This window comes from Schistocerca nitens, chromosome 12, assembly GCF_023898315.1.
Source record: "Schistocerca nitens isolate TAMUIC-IGC-003100 chromosome 12, iqSchNite1.1, whole genome shotgun sequence".
In the NCBI taxonomy this organism is placed as follows: Eukaryota; Metazoa; Arthropoda; class Insecta; order Orthoptera; family Acrididae; genus Schistocerca; species Schistocerca nitens.
Window position 1 is genome coordinate 136987255 of NC_064625.1, and position 23983 is coordinate 137011237.

Here is a 23983-nt window from a genome sequence, read left to right on the forward strand (position 1 = left end):
TTACATGTTCACATTGACGGCACTTTGAACAGTGGACGTTACATTTCAGATGTGTTACGACCCGTGCCTCTACGCTTCATTCGATCCCTGCGAAACCCTACATTTAAGCAGGATAATGCAGGACAGCATGTTGCAGGTCCTGTACTGGCCTTTCTGGATACAGAAAATGTTCGGCTGCTGCCCTGGCCAGCCCATTCTCCAGATCTCTCACCAATTGAAAATGTCTGGTCAATGGTGGCCGAGCAACTGGCTCGTCACAATACGCCGGTCACTACTCTTGTTGAAGCTGCATGGGCAGCTGTACCTGTACACGCCATCCAAGCTCTGTTTGACTCAGTGCCCGGGCGTATCAAGGCCGTTATTACGGCCAGAGGTGGTTGTTCTGGGTACTGATTTCTTTGGATCTATGCACCCAAATTGCGTGAAAATGTAATCACATGTCAGTTCTAGTATAATATACTTATCCAGTGAATACCCGTTTATCATCTGCATTTCTTCTTGGTGTTCGAATTTTAATGGCCAGTAGTGTAGATACTGTGTTTGATTCTGTACTATTTGTTTTTTTCAACGCATCGAACGCCAATTCCATTGTACTGGTTGTAATACGGTAGGTATTGAAGGACTTTTCTATGTTCTCTGTCCGTTCTATTTACGTAAATTACAGTCACTCTGTTGGTCGGGGTCTATCAACTGACTGGTTGTCGCTGTTAGAAAGCTCGTTGGGTGTCTTTGTGTATCGAACAATCAGTTTGTTTCTATATGCTCATAATGTCTACAAAACAAAATTAAAAAAAATTACAGAATAACCTTTTTACTGATACATCCCCTCCATGAAAGAAAACGTAAATGAATACCACATTATCACTACTGTGGCCTTGTAGCGTAGGGGTAGGTTTTTAACTTTGTAATCCGAAGGTCATGAGTTCGAATCCTACTCCAGCCAGTTTTTTTAATTATTTTTTGAACGTTATTTTTAGACCTTTAATGGTTCTTGAGTGACAATTCATGCTAGTCGATGTGTTTTAACATGTGTACATAATCCTAAGTCTACGTACTTCCGACTGGCGACTCGCACTTGGCTGTGTAGTCTTGGATATTCACATTCCTGTAAATTATAACTATCGCGTGGATATTTGGTTACGTATTTTCAATTACTTTCTGCAGTTTCAGTATAGTACCTAAGTATTGATATTTTTCTGATTTTCTGTGGTACAGAGTTCCTAAAAGTGTGTACAGAATGACATGTTTTAGCCAGCGTAAGAAAATGTTATAAGAACGACACACACTTAAAATGCATTACGTGGGGACGGAAAGAGACAAGAGTTTACCAATTTCAGCGGTGAATATCCGCACGGAAAAATCTGAAATAGCATCATGTGCTCTGAGATACATTAAATGAAACTTCTTTTTCTTATTAATCACTTGTCAATGTTTATATAGCATCTTAAAATACAGCTGCTGAAAAACGGCATACATACACACTGCTTCACGATACTTCCACTTGCTCACAAATTTATTAGGGCTATATAAATATAGACGAATGGCATTTGTTTTAATTATACACCGAGTATTGAGGTAGCAGATCTGCTTTCGTCTCATGCGTCAAGCACATGCCTTATTTCACTCGTGAAGTGGCTAGCTTTCTGCTTGCGTCGCTACCTAATTGCACGTCCCGCGCGCAATCTGGTAAAAACATGGCGGCCACGGGCCGATTGGCCACTCGCTCCCTATATTCTATCGCTTGAGCCTTGTCCCACAGTTACGCAAGGTCAGCCATCGTTAATTGGATTTGGGATGTTAATGTGTAAGGGGTGGCCGGATGCCCATCCTGCCGCCACCTCGTTAACCCCCCCTCCCCCCATCCCCCGGGACGGAATTAGTGTACCCCCAACTGTGTGCGTCGAGTGGAGTGCATGGAATAGTGCGAATGTGTTCAGATGCCGTCTGCGAGCCGTGTAACTAAGGCGGAACGTGGGGACCAGCCCGGTATTCACCTTGGGGGGGATGTGGAAAACCGCCTAAAAACCACATGCAGGCTGGCCGGCACACCTGCCCTCGTCGTTAATCCGCCGGGCGGATTCGATCCGGGGCCGGCGCGCCTACCCGAGTCCAGGAAGCAGCGCGTTAGTGCTCTCGGCTACCCTCGCAAGTCCACTCTCTCCCTATATAGGCTCTCTAATTCTACGAGGTGCATTCAAGTTCTAAGGCCTCCGATTTTTTTTTTATAATTAACTACTCACCCGAAATCGATAAAACTGGCGTTACTTCTCGACGTAATCGCCCTGCAGACGTACACATTTTTCACAACGCTGACGCCGTGATTCCATGGCAGCGGCGAAGGCTTCTTTAGGAGTCTGTTTTGACCACTGGAAAATCGCTGAGGCAATAGCAGCACGGCTGGTGAATGTGCGGCCACGGAGAGTGTCTTTCGTTGTTGGAAAAAGCCAAAACTCACTATGAGCCAGGCCAGGTGAGTAGGGAGCATGAGGAATCACTTCAAAGATGTTATCACGAGGAAACTGTTGCGTAACGTTAGCTCGATGTGCGGGTGCGTCGTCTCGGTGAAACAGCACACGCGCAGCCCTACCCGGACGTTTTTGTTGCAGTGCAGGAAGGAATTTGTTCTTCAAAACATTTTCGTAGGATGCACCTGTTACCGTAGTGCCCTTTGGAACGCAATGGGTAAGGATTACGCCCTCGCTGTCCCAGAACATGGACACCATCATTTTTTCAGCACTGGCGGTTACCTGAAATCTTTTTGGTGGCGGTGAATCTGTGTGCTTCCATTGAGCTGACTGGCGCTTTGTTTCTGGGTTGAAAAATGGCATCCACGTCTCATCCATTGTCACAACCGACGAAAAGAAAGTCCCATTCGTGCTGTCGTTGCGCGTCGACATTGCTCGGCAACATGCCACACGGTCAGCCGTGTGGTCGTCCGTCAGCATTCGTGGCACCCACCTGGATGACACTTTTCGCATTTTCAGGTCGTCATGCAGGATTGTTTGCACAGAACCCACAGAAATGCCAACTCTGGAGGCGATCTGTTCAACAGTCATTCGGCGATCCCCCAAAACAATTCTCTCCACTTTCTCGATCATGTCGTCAGACCGGCTTGTGCGAGCCCGAGGTTGTTTGGGTTTGTTGTCACACGATGTTCTGCCTTCATTAAACTGTAGCACCCACGAACGCACTTTCGACACATCCATAACTCCATCACCACATGTCTTCTTCAACTGTCGATGAATTTCAATTGGTTTCACACCACGCAAATTCAGAAAACGAATGATTGCACGCTGTTCAAGTAAGGGAAATGTCGCCATTTTAAGTATTTAAAACAGTTCTCATTCTCGCCGCTGGCGGTAAAATTCCATCTGCCGCACGTGCTGCCATCTCTGGGACGTATTGACAATGAATGCGGCCTCATTTTAAAACAATGCGCATGTTTCTATCTCTTTCCAGTGCACAGAAAAAAAATCGGAGGCCTTAGAACTTGAATGCACCTCGTACACACGGACAGCACACTCACTGTGAACGTGTCTGACCAGCAGTCATTCCTCGCCAGGTGACGCTGCTGGCGCCTGGACGGGTTTATATCGACAGTAGGTTGGTGGCCAGCAATGTTTTGGCTGATCAGTGTGTGTATGTATGTATGTTCGACTTCTGCTCCTAAACCACTGGATCGATTTCAACCAAATTTGGTACGCAGATCACTAATTACTGTCTTGAAAGTGTCGCTGTGGGGATAAGAATCGTCTCTGTCAAAGAGGCAGGAATGGAGGTGAATAATGAGCGTAAGGCACTGCATGCAAACAGCGAGACAATATTCTTGCAATATTTGATAATGAGAGCACGTAGTGACGTGCAACAAACGTTTAACGTAATTTTAAACCTTCACGAATGTTTTACTCGCTAACACCTCCCACAAAAAAATGAAGGGAAAATCGTTTATCGCTAATTCTTCGCTGTTAAATCTGTTTGCATCACATTTTGCAAGCAATATTCACATATAGCAATGAATGTACCTGCAGAATTATATCATTTTACTTCATATACTCCAGGAGATACTAAGTCACAAAAACTGAGATGCGTGAGGAACTGCGGCGTCATGCATGACATTTTAATTTATTACTTGTGTTCTACTAACTCTATTCGCAACATATTTTGTAAACAGTGTTCTCACATATGAATATACCTTCAGAATTATATCATTATACGACACATACTTTAGGAGATATTGACTAACTTCACAATAGATACAGCTAAAGTATGTGTGAAATATGTTAAATAAATGTGACATCTACGTACACGGGCGAAGCCGCGGGTGAAAAGCTATTCATAAACCTCTGGTAAGATTACGACAAAAACTGGTACAAATGTGTTTTAGTTTTGAAACTTCCCGGCAGATTAAAACTGTGTGTCGGACCGAGACTCGAACTCGGGACCTTTGCCTTTCGCGGGCAAGTGGTCTACCAATTGAGCTACCCAAGCACGATTCACGCCCCCTTCCTTACAGTTTTAATTCCGCCAGTACCTCGTCTCCTACCTTCCAAACTTCACAGAAGCTCTCCTGCGAACCTTGCAGAACTAGCACTCCTGAAAGAAAGGATACTGCGGAGACATGGCTTAGCCACAGCCTGGGGGATGTTTCCAGAATGAGATTTTCACTCTGCAGCGGAGTGTGCGCTGATATGAAACTTCCTGGCAGATTAAAACTGTGTGCCGGACTGAAACTCGAACTCGGGACCTTTTCCTTTCGCGGGCAAGGTAGGAGACGAGGTACTGGCGGAAGTAAAGCTGTGAGGACGAGGCGTGAGTCGTGCTTGGCTAGCTCAGATGGTAGAGCACTTGCCCGCGAAAGGCAAAGGTCCCGAGTTCGAGTCTCGCTCCGGCACACAGTTTTAATCTGCCGGGAACTTTCATTGCCGTGCTAGTTGGAGCCTGAGTGGAGCAAGGAGGACATTATTATGCAAATTATCAAAGGCGATGAGAATACTCGTGGTCGTTAGAAGTGCACTAGTAGGTAACAGATATAGGCCCTATAGGAAGAATTTTATGAATAGTGAATGATGGAGTGTGGGAAAACCTTAACAGAAGAGAATCGAAGTGTTGTAGTGCTACAGGAGAAAGTTGAAAACCAGGTGAACTGATAAGGTAAGGAATGGGGACGTTCTCCGCAGTATCGTCCAGGAGGTACTAGATGGAGCTGTAGCGGTTAAGAACTGTAGGAGAAGACAGAGATTTGAATCTGTGCTATAAATAATTCAGGATGCCAGATGCAAGCGCTACTCTTGAGTTAAAGTAATTGGCAGTGGAAAGGATTTGTGGACGACTGCTTTAGTCAGAAGACCGATGACTCGAAAAAAAAATTGAAGTTCAGTTTAATATAGAGGTGCTCGGCAAGGGTTTCCCCCGGCGGTGTTTACGTCGTGTTGACGTCAGAAGGACAGTCTTTAAATAAAATGTCGCTTTCCTTTAGTTTCGTCTCTTCTCGTAGCTTGCTCCGTCTGGCTCTCTCCACCTATCCCCTTTATTCCACACAGACACACACACACACACACACACACACACACACACACACACACACACTATCTCTCTCTCTCTCTCTCTCTCTCTCTCTCTCTCTCTCGCGCGCGCGCGCTCTGTGTTTGTGTGTGTGTGTGTGTGCGTGCGCGCGCGATGGTTCAAATGGCTCTAAGCACAATGAAACTCATCATCAGTCCCCTAGACATACAACTACTTAAACCTAACTAACACAAGGACATCACACACATCCATGCCCGAGGCAGGAATCGAACCTGCGACCGTGGCAGCAGCGCGTTTGCAGACCGAAGCGCCTAGAACCGCTCGGCCATAACGGTCGGCAGTGTGTGTGTGTGTGTGTGTGTGTGTGTGTGTGTGTGTGTGTGTGTGTCAGAGAGAGACAGAGAGAGAGAGAGAGAGAGAGAGATTCAGACACTCGTTAAACAATCTGCGAGGCGTTATGAAAAGTAATGCCTCGGATTTTTTATGTGAAAGCTCTCAGATCTCTTTAAATAAAAATACTTTATTAACATTCTACACATTTATTTCTCAACACAGTCACTTTCGCGACGAACACGTTTCTCGCATCGAGAGACCTCTTTGTTGATACCGTCAGTGTAGGATGTTTAACTTAGTTGAGGAATGCACATCCTCACTTCTTGTTGCACCGTTTCATCGCTACCAAAGTGAAGTCTTCGAAGGTGTTCAGAAACAGATGAAAATCGGATTGGGTGAAGTCGGGGAAGTATATGGAGGATGATCGATGACACTGAACGCAAGGTCTTCTGATTGTTGCAGACTTGGCAGTGTTCGTGTGTGGTCTGGCATTGTGACGGGGGAGGAGAGGATGGCTTGATTTACTCTTCGAATTCGGAGGGTCTCTCAGTACGTTGCAGAGTTTGTGGCGGTGCCTTTATGCATGAATTCCAATTGCATCACAACTTAAACATTCCAGAATACTGTTGGCATGACTTAGGCTGCTGATCTCATGGCCTTGAACTTTTTTAGCGTGAGTGTTTCTTTGTGGCGGAAATCCGTTGATGCTCTCTTGTTGTCGGTGTTAGAAAGGGTGAAACCAACTTGCATTGCCTGTCACGATGACGTTAAGGATCTCACCACTCTCACGCTGAAAACGCAAAAGAAATTGTTGACGTATGTCCAGTCTCTTCTGTTTCATGTAAGGAGGTAGCATTCGGTCCACCCACCGTGCACACAGTTTTCTGTACCGCAGTCCTGCAATGCCGCGCGGGATTAGCCGAGCGGTCTCAGGCGCTGCAGTCATGGACTGTGCGGCTGGTCCCGGCGAAGGTTCGAGTCCTCCCTTGGGCATGGGTGTGTGTGTGTTTGTCCTTAGGATAACTTAGGTTAAGTAGTGTGTAAGCTTAGGGACTGATGGCCTTAGCAATTAAGTCCCATAAGATTTCGCACACATTTGAACAGTTCTGCAATGATGGCCTGTGCACGCTCTCGTAATACGCCACACGTATCTGAGAGGCGTGTCTGTGTTATCCGACGATTTTCTCTGAAGAGTCCATCAACCTGGTTCCAATGAGTCCCGTTGGTTGCCGTTTTCGTTCTTCCACTCCCTCATACCCGTTGAGGTTGTCACCACCACTGCCTTCATTACGAGCACGAACAAGACAACGTCGCACGTTACTGATGCCGATACAAGCACCACAGTACACAGTTCGTTGCTATGGATTTCAATTGAAGGCACGTTTTCTGCGCTTCGGAACTGTACTACAGCGCACGCTGTTTCTTGACTTGCCGACAATAGTTTCGTTGCACACAGGCAAGTTACACGCTACAATCCGGAGCTCTCTAGCGGCAGACGGTCGCAGCTTGCATCAGCGAAGCGTGAAAGTCGACCTAATAATATGCATCGCTTACACACTGAAGAGCCAAACAAACTGGTACACATGCCTAATATCGTGTAGGGCCCCCGCGACCACGAAGAAGTGCTGCTACACGACGTGGCATGGACTCGACTAATGTCTGAAGTAGTGCTGGAGGGAGGCGACACCATGAAACCTGCAGGGCTGTCCACAAATCCGTCAGAGTACGAAAGGGTGTAGATCTCTTCTGAACAGCACGTTGCAGGGGGGCGGCAGTTGGGTTGGGTTGATTTGTCGAAGACACCAAACAGCGAGGTCATCGGTCTCATTGGATTAGCGAAGGATGCGGATGGAAGTCGGCCGTGCCCTTTCAAAGGAAGCCTGAAGCGATTTAGGGAAATCACGCAAAACGTAAATCAGCCGGACGCGGGTTTGAACCGTCGTCCTCCCGAATGCGACTCCAGTGTGCAAACCGCTGCGCCACCTCGTTCAGTACATTGCAAGGCATCCCATATATGCTAAATAGTATTCATGTCTGCGGAGGTTTCCTGGACCCAGCCTGTAGCAATTCTGGACGTGAGGGGTGTCGCTGGAAATGCCCAAGTCCGTCGGAATGCACAGTGGTCATGAATGGATGCGTCACCTGTCAAGAGTCGTATCTAGACGTATCAGGGGTCCCATATCACTCCAACTGAACACGCCCCGCACCATTACAGAACCTCCATCAGTTTGAACAGTCCCATGCTGACATGCAGGACCTGTGGTTTCATGAGGTTGTCTCCATACCCGTACACGTCCATCCACTCTATACAATTTGAAACGAGACTCGTCTGACCAGGCAACATGTTTCCAGTCAGTAACAGTCCAATGTAGATGTTGTCGGGCCCATGCGAGGCGTATAGCTTTGTGTCGTGCTGTCATCAAGGGTACACGAGAGGGCCTTTGGCACCGAAAGCCCATGTCGATGATATTTCGTCGAATGCTTCGCACGCTGACATTTGTTCAAGGCCCAGCATTGAAATCTGCAGGAATTTGCGGATGGATTGCATTTATGTCATGTTGAATGATTCTCTTCAGTCGTCGTAGGTCCCGTTCTTGCAGGATCTTTTCCCGGCCGCAGCAATGTCGGAGATTCGATGTTGTGCTGGATTCCTGATATTCGCGGTACACTCGTGAAATGATCGTACGGGAAAATTCCCAATTCATCGCTACGCCGGAGATGCTGTGTCCCATCGCTCATGCGCCGACTATAACACCTCGTTGAAACTGACTTAAATCTTGATAACCTGCCATTGCAGCAGCAGTAACCGATCTAACAACTGCGCCAGGCACTTGTCTTATATAGGTGTTGCCGACCGCAGCGCCGTATTCTGCCTGTTCACATATCTCTGTTCAAAATGGTTCAAATGGTTCTGAGCACTATGGGACTCAACTGCTGAGGTCATTAGTCCCCTAGAACTTAGAACTAGTTAAACCTAACTAACCTAAGGACATCACAAACATCCATGCCCGAGGCAGGATTCGAACCTGCGACCGTAGCGGTCTTGCGGTTCCAGACTGCAGCGCCTTTAACCACACGGCCACTTCGGCCGGCTCACATATCTCTGTATTTGAATACGCATGGCTATACCAGTTTCTTTATCGCTTCAGTGTATACCCATACCGGTATTGAGAACAGGGTAAAAATTTTGGAGGAATTATTTTTCAGTACTGCTTCTGTGCCTTCACAAGCTGTAACGGTAATTTTTCTCACAGGTTTCTAATTGGGGATAAGAGTGACGCCACAAACGAGGGGTTTTAACTCAGTCCGCTCTAAACGTGTTACGTAGCTCATACAGGGTTGTTTGGGAGTTTGTGATGTTGAGTGCCTTCTTGCCACGTGTTTTGGTAGACCTGGCTGCTGACTGTTGTGTGGTGAGAGGTTAGTTAGGTCTGTGTGTTGCAGGGGCTGCCTCAACGGGCTGCGCGCGGCCGGCGACGGCTGGTCTACGTCCGCGTCGTCGACGCTACCGGAGGTGAGTACTTGGCTGGCTTGCTACGGCTCTCATCTGTTCAACTTGATCCGCCGCTGTAAATGTTGACATTCCGTGATGCAGCGCCATATTCTATCCCTGGAAGTGCCATTTTGTGTAGCTGTTAGTGAGAAACCATCTTCGTACCTAGGTTGTTTATTCTTGCTTGAAACTTTAATAAGATGTGTTGCGGATTGTGCGCCGATTTTCAATGGTTTTCTGCATTATAAAACTGCCCACACACCCTTGCACGACTTCGGCTGTGTTGAGGTAACATGGAAGCAGAGTCTATGTGCAGTGTCTGCCCTGTTGAGAATTGTTTTCGGTGGTGCAGACAGAGTAAGAGCTTCGTCAGTAGTGCAGCAATGGCACCTGTATAGCAATAGTAGTGCAGCGAGAGCACTTCTATAGCAATACCAGCACACGTAGCCACTGGCGATGCCTTAATAAACTAAGCCGCAAGGCGCCTGGCAAAACAAATACTGCGTTTGTTCAGTTCCTGTGGTGTGCGCACTGTAAGACCTTCAGTACACACACCATCAGATTATTTGACCTGTCGCTCTAACGAAGTAGGCGAGTGTCAGCAATATGTCTCGTGGTCTTATCGTGGCGTGTTTATATTCTGCTCTTAGGTCAGACGATAGAAATGCCACTTGCACGCTTAGAGTAGCAGATTGACGGTGACCAACTTTAAACAGAACTTAATTAATTTTCACACACATTTATTAAAATAATAACAAGCATAAAAATTACTTAACTTGGTTTTGGATGCTATTAACAATTGACAATCTGAAGTTCCTTTGGTCTTGGTACGTTAATCTTATTCTCACATATCTCTGATACTTGACAAAAGTGTCTATACATTTCTCTTCATGGCTATGTACAGGAATATGACAATCTTATTAGCTGCAGACTGAAACTTTAGACTGGTACAGACTAATGCAGACAAATGCAGACTGACTAATCGGAGGTCTGTACACTCGTTATAATACCCCGCACGTTCAGGTATCACTGCGCAAGTGTGATCCGCGAGGAGAAAAGGTTCTACGTTAGCAGCAATCTCATTGGCTGCGTTACATATTAATACGCGGATCGGCGGAAGCAGAATTTGGTCCGTCTCTAAGGCAGCGCCATCTCGTAGTGCGGAGACGGACAAGCGCTGCGCCTGCGCTGCTGTGCTTAGCGCGGCGCGCTCTAGTGGGAAAGTTGTGTACGCGCTGACTACGCGGAACTATGTACACAACAGTTCCATACAGACAGCCCTAACCTAAACATCATTAACATATAATTTTTTGAATGATTTCGTGACGCCTTCAGCTGCCATTCTCTTTATTTCATGTGCGATTGTGAGATTCCGGCCTTAGGTCATTTTCAAGTACTTTGTGGATGACAACTTTGTTTGCGTGCCCATCCTTCGCAGGAAGCATGTAAATACTTGTTTTGCAAATCAAACTGCCTTTTCCTGCTGCTAGTTACTTTATTTATCTCATATCCGTTTCGCCTTCTCCTGTTCTAAGGCATCATCAGGGGGATGATTTGCTGGTCTGCGTTTCCTCACATCTGGTGGAGGTCGCACTACCTCTTTTATCACTGCAATATATTCACGTCTTTGTGTTCTCGCCATCCACACACTGTTCACCATGTTTCTCACTCTTTTTTGTGGTGGACTATCGTTCTTTTGTCACTCGATAGAACTATTTCGTCGTACACTTCTTTTCACAGCGTAAACATTGCGACTCCCTATATATTGCAATCCAGACTCGTATTCTCACAGAATGAAATGGTTCCTCATGAATACACAATGGATTTGAAATACTCCACATATGAGAATTTTGCGAGTTCGTGTACCCGGATGAATGAAACCACGCCTCATCAGTGAAAAACCTTTCAATTAGAATATCCTTTCCATTTTGTTGAACGAAATTTTTGAACCATTGACAATAATGCAGTCTCTTGCCATGATCAGTATTTTTCAGTTCTTGCACGATTCTCACTTTGTATGGGAAAAGTTCTAATATTTTCCTTACAGCTGTGTGAGCTGTTTCGACACTAATATCGATTTCGTGGGCGAGTTTTGTTACTGACTTGTTCGGACTCGTAATTTATCCTCAGACAAAACGCTAGGACGACCACTTCTCGGTGCATCTGTCACTGAACCCGTACTTCGAAATTTGTTAATCAAATGTCGCACAGTATCGCGATGTGGGAGTGTTGTCTCCGGGAAAACTGAATTAAATGTTTGACGAACTGAAACTATGTATTTACCGCCAGCTTTCAACACTTCTTTGACTAAAAACACACGTTCTTCAATGGTTAGCATTTTAACAGCAACAAAAACGAAAAAAACGAACAAAGGAACTTAACTAAAACGTTCACGTCAAGAGGTAACGACACACACCAACGATACTACTGACGCTAACTGAGATTAACGAAACAGAGGAATTTGGGGAGAGTACACTTTAAGGGAAGTAACCTAGGCAGGCGAACAATCATACGGCACGCGGGGCTAACAAACATACGCCACTGCGGAGAGACTTTTTGAATACCCCATAGTTGATGAAAGTTTATGCTATGGAGAGGGCCTTTTTATATCTCCCAAATAGGAATTAATTTGCAGCGTCTTATTGGATACAGTTCCGTTCTCTACCGTAGGACCGGGGTAAACCACCCTAAAACCCGGGCCAGGATTTGCCCGTACGCCAGAGTGGCTTTGTAGAAAGGAGTTTTGGAGCCTGTTGTGCGGCTGCCTGTAGAAGAGCAGATGGCGCCTGCAGCGCTGCCGCTCGACTGACCCGCCACGCCGCAGTGCTCCGCGGGTTGCCCGCTTGCCAGGCGCTCCCCTCATTACGGGGAGCGCTATGTAGTTGGGACCTGCTAGAGAGTGCAGTAATTGTGAAGCCGAGCGCATGATCGTTTGCAGCGTTCGCTTCGTGCCGGCATTGATTTCACGGCGTGCGCTGCGCCTCACTGGGGGTAATTATCTGTACTCTAGCTTTCTGCCACTCGCGTCGAAGATGAAAGTCCCCAAAGAGCATTTTCCATGAAATATGGAAGGGAAATTTTAACCTGCAATTATTCCTGCTTAACATCAGAGACACTGGTCGAAATAACGGAAACGATCATTCTTATCAGTCACACACAGAATTTGTAGGCATCGCAATGTGTCTACTATTTGTCATGGCGCGTGTCGGTCATACTTCTCATTACATGACACTCGTAACAACGGTTCGTAAAAGATATCTCGCCGACACCCGTAAAGAAAATTGCAGTAATAATTAGAACTCATGATGGCTATGGAGGAAACCCACTACAATGAATAATAAGAACATTGGAGTTTGGACACTCTCTGTGTATAAGTGGAAGTAAGTAATCATGGATAAATACATGGGCCTTCATCCGTGGCATGGTGGAGGGTGTAATGGTACTTGAATTACGTAACCATTTAGCACCTCACCGCAACCTCTCGATACCAGCAGTATTCTACTGTGTTTCTGTAAAATAGTTAACATATTTCTGTGATAACATTCAGATTTGATTTCATTAATGTAGAGGTACTCCGATACATCGATATGTATATATTGCAATGATATTATTCTTATATGTATTCTTTCTTTTGTCACTACGATCATTGACGTACTTGTAACTCTGATTTTGGGGTGCGTAAGCGGTTATTAGAGAGTCAAGCTTTGGTCTTCATGTTAAAAAGACGCAAATTGTAGTCAGTTTATGAAATGTGAACTTTAACAGTGAAGAAGATATTTTCAAGTATGTTTTATATTGTGAAGTGATGTTTTGGAACGAGTTACGTGATATTGCAACAAAAGTAATAAAAAAGAAGAGTAACTTAAATTCGGAGTGCTGATTACTTTCTTACATCACCATTGTCCTAACTTGCAAAAGTTTAACCTTCAAGAATGGTTTATGAAACACATCTATAAAACATTTGAATATCGCAGAATAACACCTAGGCCTCTTTGCATCCGAGCTTGGATCATCACTACCTAGATTTTCGACGATTGAGCCATGAGTTCACAACGAGACCAGCGTGGGAAACACGAAAACATGAGTGCCTAGTTTATCCATTATTTCAAGAAATGACTTTATTAACTGTGCTCTAATGACACCTGCCACATAATATAACTTTGTTGTTGCCCGAAAATGCAATATTTAGCAGCGTGAGCAACACTACAATCATAATTAATTTTTGACTTTTGTTGTGGTAGGGTTGTTAGAAGGGGTAGGACTGAAGGGGTGGGAAGAACATGACATATGACAGCATGACGTCGCGATGACGTAGGTCGACCGCTCGCAGATCGATTATTCGTAATTAAGAAAGCCATCACACTAGCAGTAGCGACACTGAATTATTCCTGATGGAGACCATGATGGTGATAATAAAAGACTTTGAAGTTTTACTCTAATTTGGCTCGGCAAGAAAAGACAGAACGTTTTGCCCAGGGGAGTCATCACTAGTAAGTTTTTTCAGTTATATGGGAACGTTTATAATAGTATAGCGACTCATGGAGAATAGTTTGAAGGCGAATGTAATTATTTTAGTAGTGTGTTTTGAGAAACGATAACTTTCAAGGCCGGTAATGTCACAGTTATTACGAGAGTAACTCCGAAAGAAATGCACCTTTTTGAAACCAGTTTATTTTTCATACCTTTGATATTTTTACCAGTACGTTGAGAAATAAAATGTAACGTTTCCATGTAGTGTTCGCCCCTTAGCCACCATGGAACTGGTTGAAGTGAGGACCAGCACGTTTCAGCCACTCTTTCGCAACCTCCACAAGGCAGTTATCATCTTCAAATCTCGTTCCACGAAGTGATCCCTTAAGTTTCGCGATGAGGTGGAAATAGCGCGCTGTCAGATCTGGACTGTTCTGTGGCTGTTTCAGCGTTGTCTACCCGAGCTCTGCGATCTCCGTCATGCAACATCAAAATATCGTGTTTTTGCCGATGTTGCTGAACGCTGCACAATCAAGTGTGAATTCTTTTATGGGTTTCCACATAAGCGTCTAACTTGGTAGTGGTTCCATGTGGCAGGGTGTCCAAAAGCTACAGTCCTTATGAATCAAAAAACACCGTAAACATCACTTTTCCTGCTGTAGCCGAAGCTTTGAATTCCTTCTTCTTCGATGAATTTGCGCGATGCGATTCCATCGATTGTCGTTTCGACTCAGTTTCAGAATGATGCGATTGGTTTTCATCCCCCGTCATAATTCTTGCAGGTAACTCTTGCCCAGAATTCTCGTTCTGTTCCAGAAGTTCGCTGACGCTGTCTTCCGTGTTCCTTTCTCGGAACCGACCTAGCACAAATCTTTCTCCACTTCTTTTTCTGATACTTCCACTCGGGGCGACAGTTCGGTAACTATTTTGCGTTTGTCAATCTAAATCAGATTGTGACTAAGATGACGTTGTCAGGTGTCTGTGAAAGGGAGAACTTGGTCGAATTAGCTGCTTTAGGATCTCAGTAACATGCTTCTTGGAGTTCATATTCTACAAAGTGGCAGACGCTTTCATGGGTACTTGTTGGCATATTGCCTGTTGGTTTCTGCCTTGGGATCTTCGGTCGACGTTAATCTCGGATTTTGATTAATATATACACGCAAAAATACAGCGCACAAATGGCTCCGAGCACTATGGGACTTAACTTCTGAGGTCGTCAGTCCCCTAGAACTTAGAACTACTTAAACCTAACTAACCTAAGGACATCACACACAGCCATGCCCGAGGCAGGATTCGAACCTGCGACCGTAGTGGTCGCGCGGTTCCAGACTGAAGCGCATAGAACCGCTAGGCCACATCAGCCGCCTATACAGCGCATTTTAATCTATAAGGACAGACATGACGTTTGTGGATAGATGCAGCAACTATTGCAAAATTTTTAAAGGACATCATATTCGCCGTTAACTGTAGAAATTATTTATTTCACAGGTGCAATTTCGAGCTTTGAGCCATGTTCAAGTGGTATTGCGCAACATTTTGCTTCAGCACATGTCAGACTTTGAAATTCTCCGACATGTATACATGTCATCGTGAAAAATTTACCTTTTAACAGTAAAAAAACATGTGTGCATAGCTCTGTACATCGTCTGATGTTACTGTGATTCTACTGGGGAAAGGCCAATGTTTCACGATGACATGTATACATGTCGGAGGATTTTAAATTCTGACGAGTGCTGAAGCAAAATCTTTGGCATTACCACTTTGAAATGCCCCAAAGCCCAAAATTGCGCGTCGACCGGAGTGGCCGAGTGGTTCTAGGCTCTACAGTCTGGAACCGCGCGACCGCTACGGTCGCAGGTTCGAATACTGCCTCGGGCATGGATGTGTGTGATGTCGTTATGTTAGTTAGGTTTAAGTAGTTCTAAGTTCGAGGGGACTGATGACCACAGCAGTTGAGTCCCATAGTGCTCAGAGCCATTTGAACCGAAATTGCGATTGTGAAACAAATAATTCCTACAGTCAACGGCGAATATGATGTCCTTTAAAAAATTCTACATGACTGTGAGCCCCAACTATGAAAAGTTAATCTATTACAAATTTATAACTAATTATTTATTTCAGTTCTACATCTAGTACCTTGGACTACTACTAGTCATTTCCAGTTCCACTCGTAGATACAGATAGGGAAGAACGACTGTCCATACGCCTCCGTATGAGCCCTAATTTCTCGTAATCTTATCTTCGTTGGCGACAGTAGAATCGTTGGGCAGTCAGTTTCAAATGCCGGTGCTCTAAATTTTCTTAATAGTGTTTATACGTGGCCTTCCCTCCAGGGATTCCCATTTCAGTTCCCGAAGCATCTCCATAACACATGTTGTTCGAACCTACTGATAACAAATCTAGCAGCCCGCCTCTGAACTGCTTCGATGTCTTCCTTTAATTCCACCTGGTATGGATCCCAAACATTCTAGCAGTAGTCAAGAAAAGGTCCTTTGTGAGATCTCCTTTACAGATGAACCCATCTTTCCTCAAATACTCCCAACAAACCGAAGTCGACCGTTTGTCTTCCCTGCCACAGTTCTCACACGCTCGATCCATATCATATCACTTTGCAACGTTATTTAAACAACCTGACTGTGTCAAGCAGGACACTAGTAATACGGTATCCGAACATTACAGCTTTGATCTTCCTACTCATCAACTTACATTTTTTCACATTTAGAGCTCGCTGTCATTCATGACTCTATCTGGAAATTTTGTCTAAGTCGTACTGTATCTTTCTACAAAAATGGTTCAAATGGCTCTGAGCACTATGGGACTTAACTTCTATGGTCATCAGTCCCCTAGAACTGAGAACTACTTAAACCTAACTAGCCTAAGGACATCACACAACACCCAGTCATCACGAGGCAGAGAAAATCCCTGACCCCGCCGGGAATCGAACCCGGGCGCGGGAAGCGAGAACTCTACCCCACGACCACGAGCTGCGGACTGTCTTTCTACAGTCACTCAACTTCGACACCTAACCGTACAGCACAACATCATCAGCAAACAACCACAGACTGCTGCCCACAGTGTCAGCCAAATCATTTACGTATACAAAAAACAACAGCGGTCCTGTCACACTTCCCTGTGGCACTCCTGACGATACCGTCGTCTCTGATGAATACTCGCCGTCGAGGACAACACACTGGGTTTTATTATTTAAGAAGTCTTCGAAGCACTCACATATCTGTGAACGTATCCCGTATGCCTGCAATGGGGACACCGTTTCAAATATAGATGTATAGTATCTGCTTGTTGCCCTTCATCCATAGTTCGCAGTATGCCATGTTCCATCTAATGTAGGTGATTACAATCAATTATTCAAAATGACAGTCACAATCGCATTATTTATTTTGCTGCCAGCCGGTTTCAACCCGCGATGGGGTCATCTTCAGGGCAATTAACTCTGTAAAGTTATTATATTAGTAAGTAATCACGTACGTAATCTACAAGTAATTAGTCAAAGTTACATAAATAAACAGATTTTTACATAAATAAACAGATTTTTATAGTTATTTGGTCGCTCGCTGGAGTCGTCACCCAACCTGTGCACGGTTGGTAACTATGCATGGTTGGTTCTCTGCATGAGCTTAAATAACGGCCAGCAACACGTGGGCAGAGAACCAACCATGCATAGTTACGAACCGTGCAGAGGCAGGGTAAGGACTCCAGCGAGCGACCAAATGGGTATAAAAATCTGTTTGTTTATGTAACTTTGACTAATTGCTTGTACGAGGGGTGTCCAGAAAGTAAGTTCCGATCGGTTATGAAATGGAAACGACTATGAAAATCCGATAAAACATTGCACAGATGTGTTGAGCAGTGTCTCTTGTATGACCCTAGACAGCATCACATCGCTCTTCTCATTTCTGAGCTCGCAGTGAGTGCGTAAAGATGTCTAGAAAATAGTGTCTGCCGCCAAGTACGAGGGACTGGTGAGAAATTTCGCCTGAAGCTATGCAGCTAACATTACATAACTGTCGTGCTGTTTCTTCTTCAAGACAATTCTCAGCCGCATTCTGCAGGGGCAATGAAGATGCTCCTGCATCGTTTTCAAATGGAAATGTGAGATTACCCACAATACAGTCCGCAATTGTCTCCCCCTGAGTTTCATCTCTGGTCACATGAACCGCTGTCTTTGAAGACAACATTTTGACACAGACAACGAGGTGTAGGCCAGCGTGGAGAATTGGCGGAAAGCACTGGCGGCTGCCTTCTATGATGAGGGTATTGGAAAGTTGGTACAACGCTACAAGAAATGTCTAAGTCAGAACGGCGACTACATAGAGAAGTAACTGGAAGGTGTAGCTAATTGTTACAAATAAAACATTTCTGATTTTCACTGTGGTTTCCATTTCGCGATCAATCGGAACTTACTTTCCGGAGAGCCCTCGTAGATTACTTACATGATTGCTTACCAATATTATAAAAGTGTTCAAATGGCTCTGAGCATTATGGGACTTAACTTTTGAGGTGATCAGTCCCCTAGAACTTAGAACTACTTAAACCTAACTAACCTAGGGACATCACACACATCCATGCCCCAGGCAGGATTCGAACCTGCGACCGTAGCGGTGGCGCGGTTCCAGACTGTAACACCTAGAACCGCTCGGCCACCCTGGCCGCTCACTAATATTATAACTTTACAGTGTAAATTGCCCTGAAGATAATCCCATCGCGGGTTAAAACCGGTTGGCAGCAAAATAAATAATGCGATTGTGACTGTCATTTTGAATAATTGATTATAAGTAAATTAATCGCTGTTATCTCCACACATGTATGTTGTGGTGATTACAAGTTAAGATATTTTTCTATTTTGTTACAGTCTAATGCGCTACACTGTTACACTGTATCAAAGCTGAAAAGCTCTGAAGACGTAAACGCCTACACTAAATCACGACTGCGACTGAAATTAAAAATATGTTACAATTTTGTAAGGTGAAAATTCCTGGAAGATTAAAATTGCCTGCCGAGCCGGGAGACGAACCCGGGACCTTTCAGTAGTGCTAGTCCTGCAAACTAGGCAGCGTAACTTCTGTGGAGTTCGAAAGGTAGCAGATGTGGGACTGGCTGAACAAAGCTGTGAGGACGGGTCGCGAGTCTTGCTCGGGTAGCTCAGCTGGCAGAGCAGATGCCCGTGAAAGGCAGAGGTGCCGGCTTGGAGTCCCGGTACGGCACACATCTACATCTACATCCATACTCCGCCAGCCACCTGACGGTGTGTGGCGGAGGGTACCTTGAGTACCTCTATCGGTTCTCCCTTCTATTCCAGTCCCGTATTGTTCGTGGAAACAAAGATTCTCGGTATGCCTCTGTGTGGGCTCTAATCTCTCTGATTTTATCCTCATGGTCTCTTCGCGAGATATACGTAGGAGGGAGCAATATACTGCTTGACTCCTCGGTGAAGGTATGTTCTCGAAACTTCAACAAAAGACCGTACCGAGCTACTGAGCATCTCTCTTGCAGAGTCTTCCACTGGAGTTTATCTATCATCTCTACCTCTTATATCAACCCTATCTGGTACGCATCCCACACTGATGTGCAGCATTCAAGCAGTGGGCGAACAACCGTTCTGTAACCTACTTCCTTTGTTTTCGGATTGCATTTCCTTAGGATTCTTCGAATGAATCTCAGTCTGGCATCTGCTTTACCAACGATCAACTTTATATGATCATTCCATTTTAAATCACTGCTAATTCGTACTCCCAGATAATTTGTGGAATTAACTGCTTCCAGTTGCTGACCTGCTATTTTGTAGCTAAATGATAAGGGATCTATCTTTCTATGTATTCGCAGCACATTACACTTGTCTACATTGAGATTCAAATGCCATTCCCTGCACCATGCGTCAATTCGTTGCAGATCCTCCTGCATTTCTGTACAATTTTCCATTGTTACAACCTCTCGATATAGTACAGCATCATCCGCAAAAAGCCTCAGTGAACTTCCGATGTTATCCACAAGGTCATTTATGTATATTGTGAATAGCAACGGTCCTACGACACTCTCCTGCGGCACACCAGAAATCACTCTTTCTCCGGAAGACTTCTCTCCATTGAGGATGACATGCTGCGTTCTGTTATCTAGGAACTCTTCAATCCAATCACACAATTGGTCTGATAGTCCATATGCTCTTACTTTGTTCATTAAACGACAGTGGGGAACTGTATCGAACGCCTTGCGGAAGTCAAGAAACACGGCATCTACCTGGGAACCCGTGTCTATGGCCCTCTGAGTCTCGTGGACGAATAGCGCGAGCTGGGTTTCACATGACCGTCTTTTTCGAAACCCATGCTGATTCCTACAGAGTAGATTTCTAGTCTCCAGAAAAGTCATTATACTCGAACATAATACGTGTTCCAAAACTCTACAACTGATCGACGTTAGAGATATAGGTCTATAGTTCTGCACGTCTGTTCGACGTCCCTTCTTGAAAACGGGGATGACCTGTGCCCTTTTCCAATCGTTTGGAATGCTACGCTCTTCTAGAGACCTACGGTACACCGCTACAAGAAGGGGGGCAAGTTCCTTCGCGTACTCTGTGTAAAATCGAACTGGTATCCCATCGGGTCCAGCGGCCTTTCCTCTTTTGAGCGATTTTAATTGTTTCTCTGTCCCTCTGTCGTTTATGTCGATATCTACCATTTTGTCATCTGTGCGACAATCTAGAGAGGGAAGTACAGTGCAGTCTTCCTCTGTGAAACAGCTTTGGAAAAAGACATTTAATATTTCGGCCTTTAGTCTGTCATCCTCTGTTTCAGTACCATTTTGGTCACAGAGAGTCTGGACATTTTGTTTCGATCCACCTACCGCTTTGACATAAGACCAAAATTTCTTAGGATTTTCTGCCAAGTCAGTACATAGAGTTTTAATTTGCCAGGAAATTCGATATCAGCGCACATTCCGCTACCGAGTGAAAATTCCTTTCTGGAAAGTTTGTAACCGCCCTCTGTCTCCTGTCAGTCTTTGAGTGGACGCTGTGTTCCGTCCACAATGCGATCCAGCTCTACCCTTCACCGCTCCTGCCGCACAGTCTCGCGGCTAGCATACCAGGAAAACAGAAGCGACGGAGCGGCGCTGGCCGCAAAACCTCAGAGGAAGTCGCGACCGCAATCTCTGCCCCGCAAAACCGTATCGGCGGACTCCTGCTGCGATTCAAGGAGACGGCTGGCTCTCCGCTTCTAGGGTGTCGGCAAGCGGCGCCGGTCAAGTGGCTCTCGCTTCTCAAGGCGCTACTCAAATGTGAAAAGAGGCGGCAAAACGCGAAGTCGCGAATCCTGCTGCGATAGCTGCTACACTGAAGAGCCCAGCGAGCACGCAGAAGTGCCGCGACACGACGTGGCGTGGACTCAGACTAATGTCTTGAAGTAGTGCTGGACAGGACACCATGAATCCTGCAAGACCGTTCACAGATCGGCAGACTAAGAGGGAGTGGAGATCTCTTCTGAACAGCACATTGCGAGGCATCCCAGATATGCTCAATAATGTTGATGTCTGGGGAGTTTCGTGGGGATCGGTAGTGTTTAAAAGCAGAAGAGTGTTTCTGGACTGACTCTGTAGCAATTCTGGACGTGTGGAGTCTCGCATTGTCCTGCTGGAACTGCCCAAGTCCGTCGGAGTGCACAATGGACATAAATGGATGCAGTTGATCAGGCAGGATGCTTACGTACGTGTCACCTGTCAGAGTCATATCTAGGAGTATCAGGGATCCCATATCACTCCAACTGCACACGTCTCACACCATTACAGAGCCTGCACCAACGTGAACAGTCCCCTGCTGACGTGCAGGTTCCTTGCATTCGTGAGATTGTCTCCATACCCGTACACATCCATCCGCTCGATACAATTTGAAACGAGACGACCAGGCAACATGTTTCCAGTCATCAATAGTCCAATGTCGATGTTGATCCGCCCAGGCGAGGCCTAAAGCTTTGTGTCGAGCAGTCATCAAGGTTACACGAGTGGGTCTACGCCTCTGAAAGCCCATATCGATGATGTTTTGTTGAATGGTTCGCACGCTGACACTTCCTGAAGGCCCAGCATTGACATTTACAGCAGTATCCGGAAGCGTTTCAATTCTGTCACGTCAAACGATTCTCTTCAGCTGTCTTTGGTCCCATTCCTGCAGGATTCTTTTCCGGCCGCAGCGCTGTTGGAGATGTCATGTTTTGCCGGATTCCTGATATTCACGGTACAATCGTAAAATGCGCTTAGGGGAAAATCCCCAGTTCGTCGCTACATCGCAGATGCTGTGCGGCGACCATAACACCACGTTCAAACTCACTCACATCTTGATATCCTGTCATTGTAGCAGCAGTAACCCATATAAGAACTGCGCTAGACACTTGTTGTCTTATGTAGGCGTTGCTACCGCAGCGCAGTATTCGACCTGTTTATATACCTCTGCATTTGGATGTGCCCGAGCGGTTCTAGGCGCTATAGTCTGGAACCGCGCGACCGCTACAGTCGAAGGTTCGAGTCCTGCCTCGGGCATGGATGTGTGTGGTGTCCTTAGGTTAGTTAGGTTTGAGTAGTTCTAAGTTCTAGGGGACTGATGACCTCAGATGTTAAGTTCCATAGGGCTCAGAGCCATTTTTTTCCCTTGTTGTATCATGGTGATCATTTCTCCGTATGTAGGTCGGCGTCAACAAAGTATTTTCGCACTCGGTAGAGAAAGTTGGTGGTTGGAATTTTGTGAGAAGATTTCCGCTAGGAAAAACGCCTTTGTTTTAATGATTTTCAGCCCGAATCCTGTATCATTTCAGTGATACTGTCTCCCCTATTTCGCGATAATACAAAACGTGCTGCCCTTCTTTGAACCCTTTCGATGTGCTCCGTCAGTCCTATCTGGTAAGGATCCCGCACCGCGCAGCAGTATTCTAAAAGAGGACGGACAAGCGTAGTGTAGGCAGTCTCCTTAGTAGATCTGTTACATCTTCCAAGTGTCCTGCCAATGAAACGCAGTCTTTGGTTAGCCTTCCTCACAACATTTTCTGTGTGTTCCTTCCAATTTAGGTTGTTCCTAATTTTAATATCTAAGTATTTAGTTGAATTTACGGGTTTTAGATTAGACTGATTTATCATGTAACCAAACTTTAATGAGTTCCTTTTAGTACTCATGTGGATGACCTCACACTTTTCGTTATTTAGGGTCAGTCGCCAATTTTTGCACCATACAGATATTTTTTCTAAATCGTTTTGCAATTTGTTTTGATCTTCTGATGACCTTATTAGTCGATAAACGACAGCGTCATCTGCAAACAACCGAAGACAGCTGCTCAGATTGTCTCCCAGATCATTTATGTAGTGTGGCGTTTTATTTGTGTCGGCTCGATGGTGATGGTTGTCCCAGTCTGGTTGACACGGAACAGCGTCCGTCGATCGCCGCGACTCCGATCTGCGACTGTTAAAACAAACCCCTCGCTTGGTTGATTAGTTTCAGGCACGGTCTGCCTTAGAATTATATCAGCATATCTATAGAGTAGCACGCCGGTATGTGTAAGCAGCCCTTGTTTAAAACTGAAGCACTGGTGTTTGAAGTCTGTCGGTCTTCTTTACCTGCACAGCGACTGCACCACTTGGTACCGCAACAACGCCCTTGATCTGAAACAATTAACCAAATATGCTTCACCTAGTCGCGGCAGGCTGAGAAGCATACGCGAACTTGATAACTGTAGTTCTTATGCCCGGATTGCGAATGAGTGTTCAAACGCAAATAATTGAATATCTTGAATTATAAAGTACATCATTCAAGCCGAAGCCACTTCATAGTTTTGCGAGGATGTTGATTTATTAGCAGGCCGGTGTGGCCGAGCGGTTCTAGGTGCCGCAGCTGCTACGGTCGCAGGTTCGAATCCTTCCTCGGGCATGGGTGTGTGTGATGTCCTTAGGTTAGTTAGGTTTAAGTAGTTCTAAGTTCTAGGGGACTGATGACCACAGCAGTTGAGTCCCATAGTGCTCAGAGCCATTTTTTTTACTTAACTTAAATTATCCTAAGGACAAACACACACACACCCATGCCCGAGGGAGGACTCGAACCTCCGCCTTCAAAGTCTGTTAATTTCCGTCGTGCTGTCGGAAACCTTTTCACGTGAATCACCCCGTACCATCACGCCGGGT

The 23983-nt window shown here is 45.5% G+C and overlaps 1 protein-coding gene across 1 annotated transcript in view; it reads left to right on the top strand.

The window, feature by feature from the left end:
- LOC126214965 (uncharacterized) overlaps positions 1-23983 on the top strand; it is an 815775-nt gene that overhangs the window by 394339 nt on the left and 397453 nt on the right. The window contains exon 4 of the mRNA XM_049941599.1: positions 9301-9370. Within this exon, the coding sequence (XP_049797556.1) occupies positions 9301-9370 (70 nt within the window). The remainder of the gene's footprint in view (positions 1-9300; positions 9371-23983) is intronic.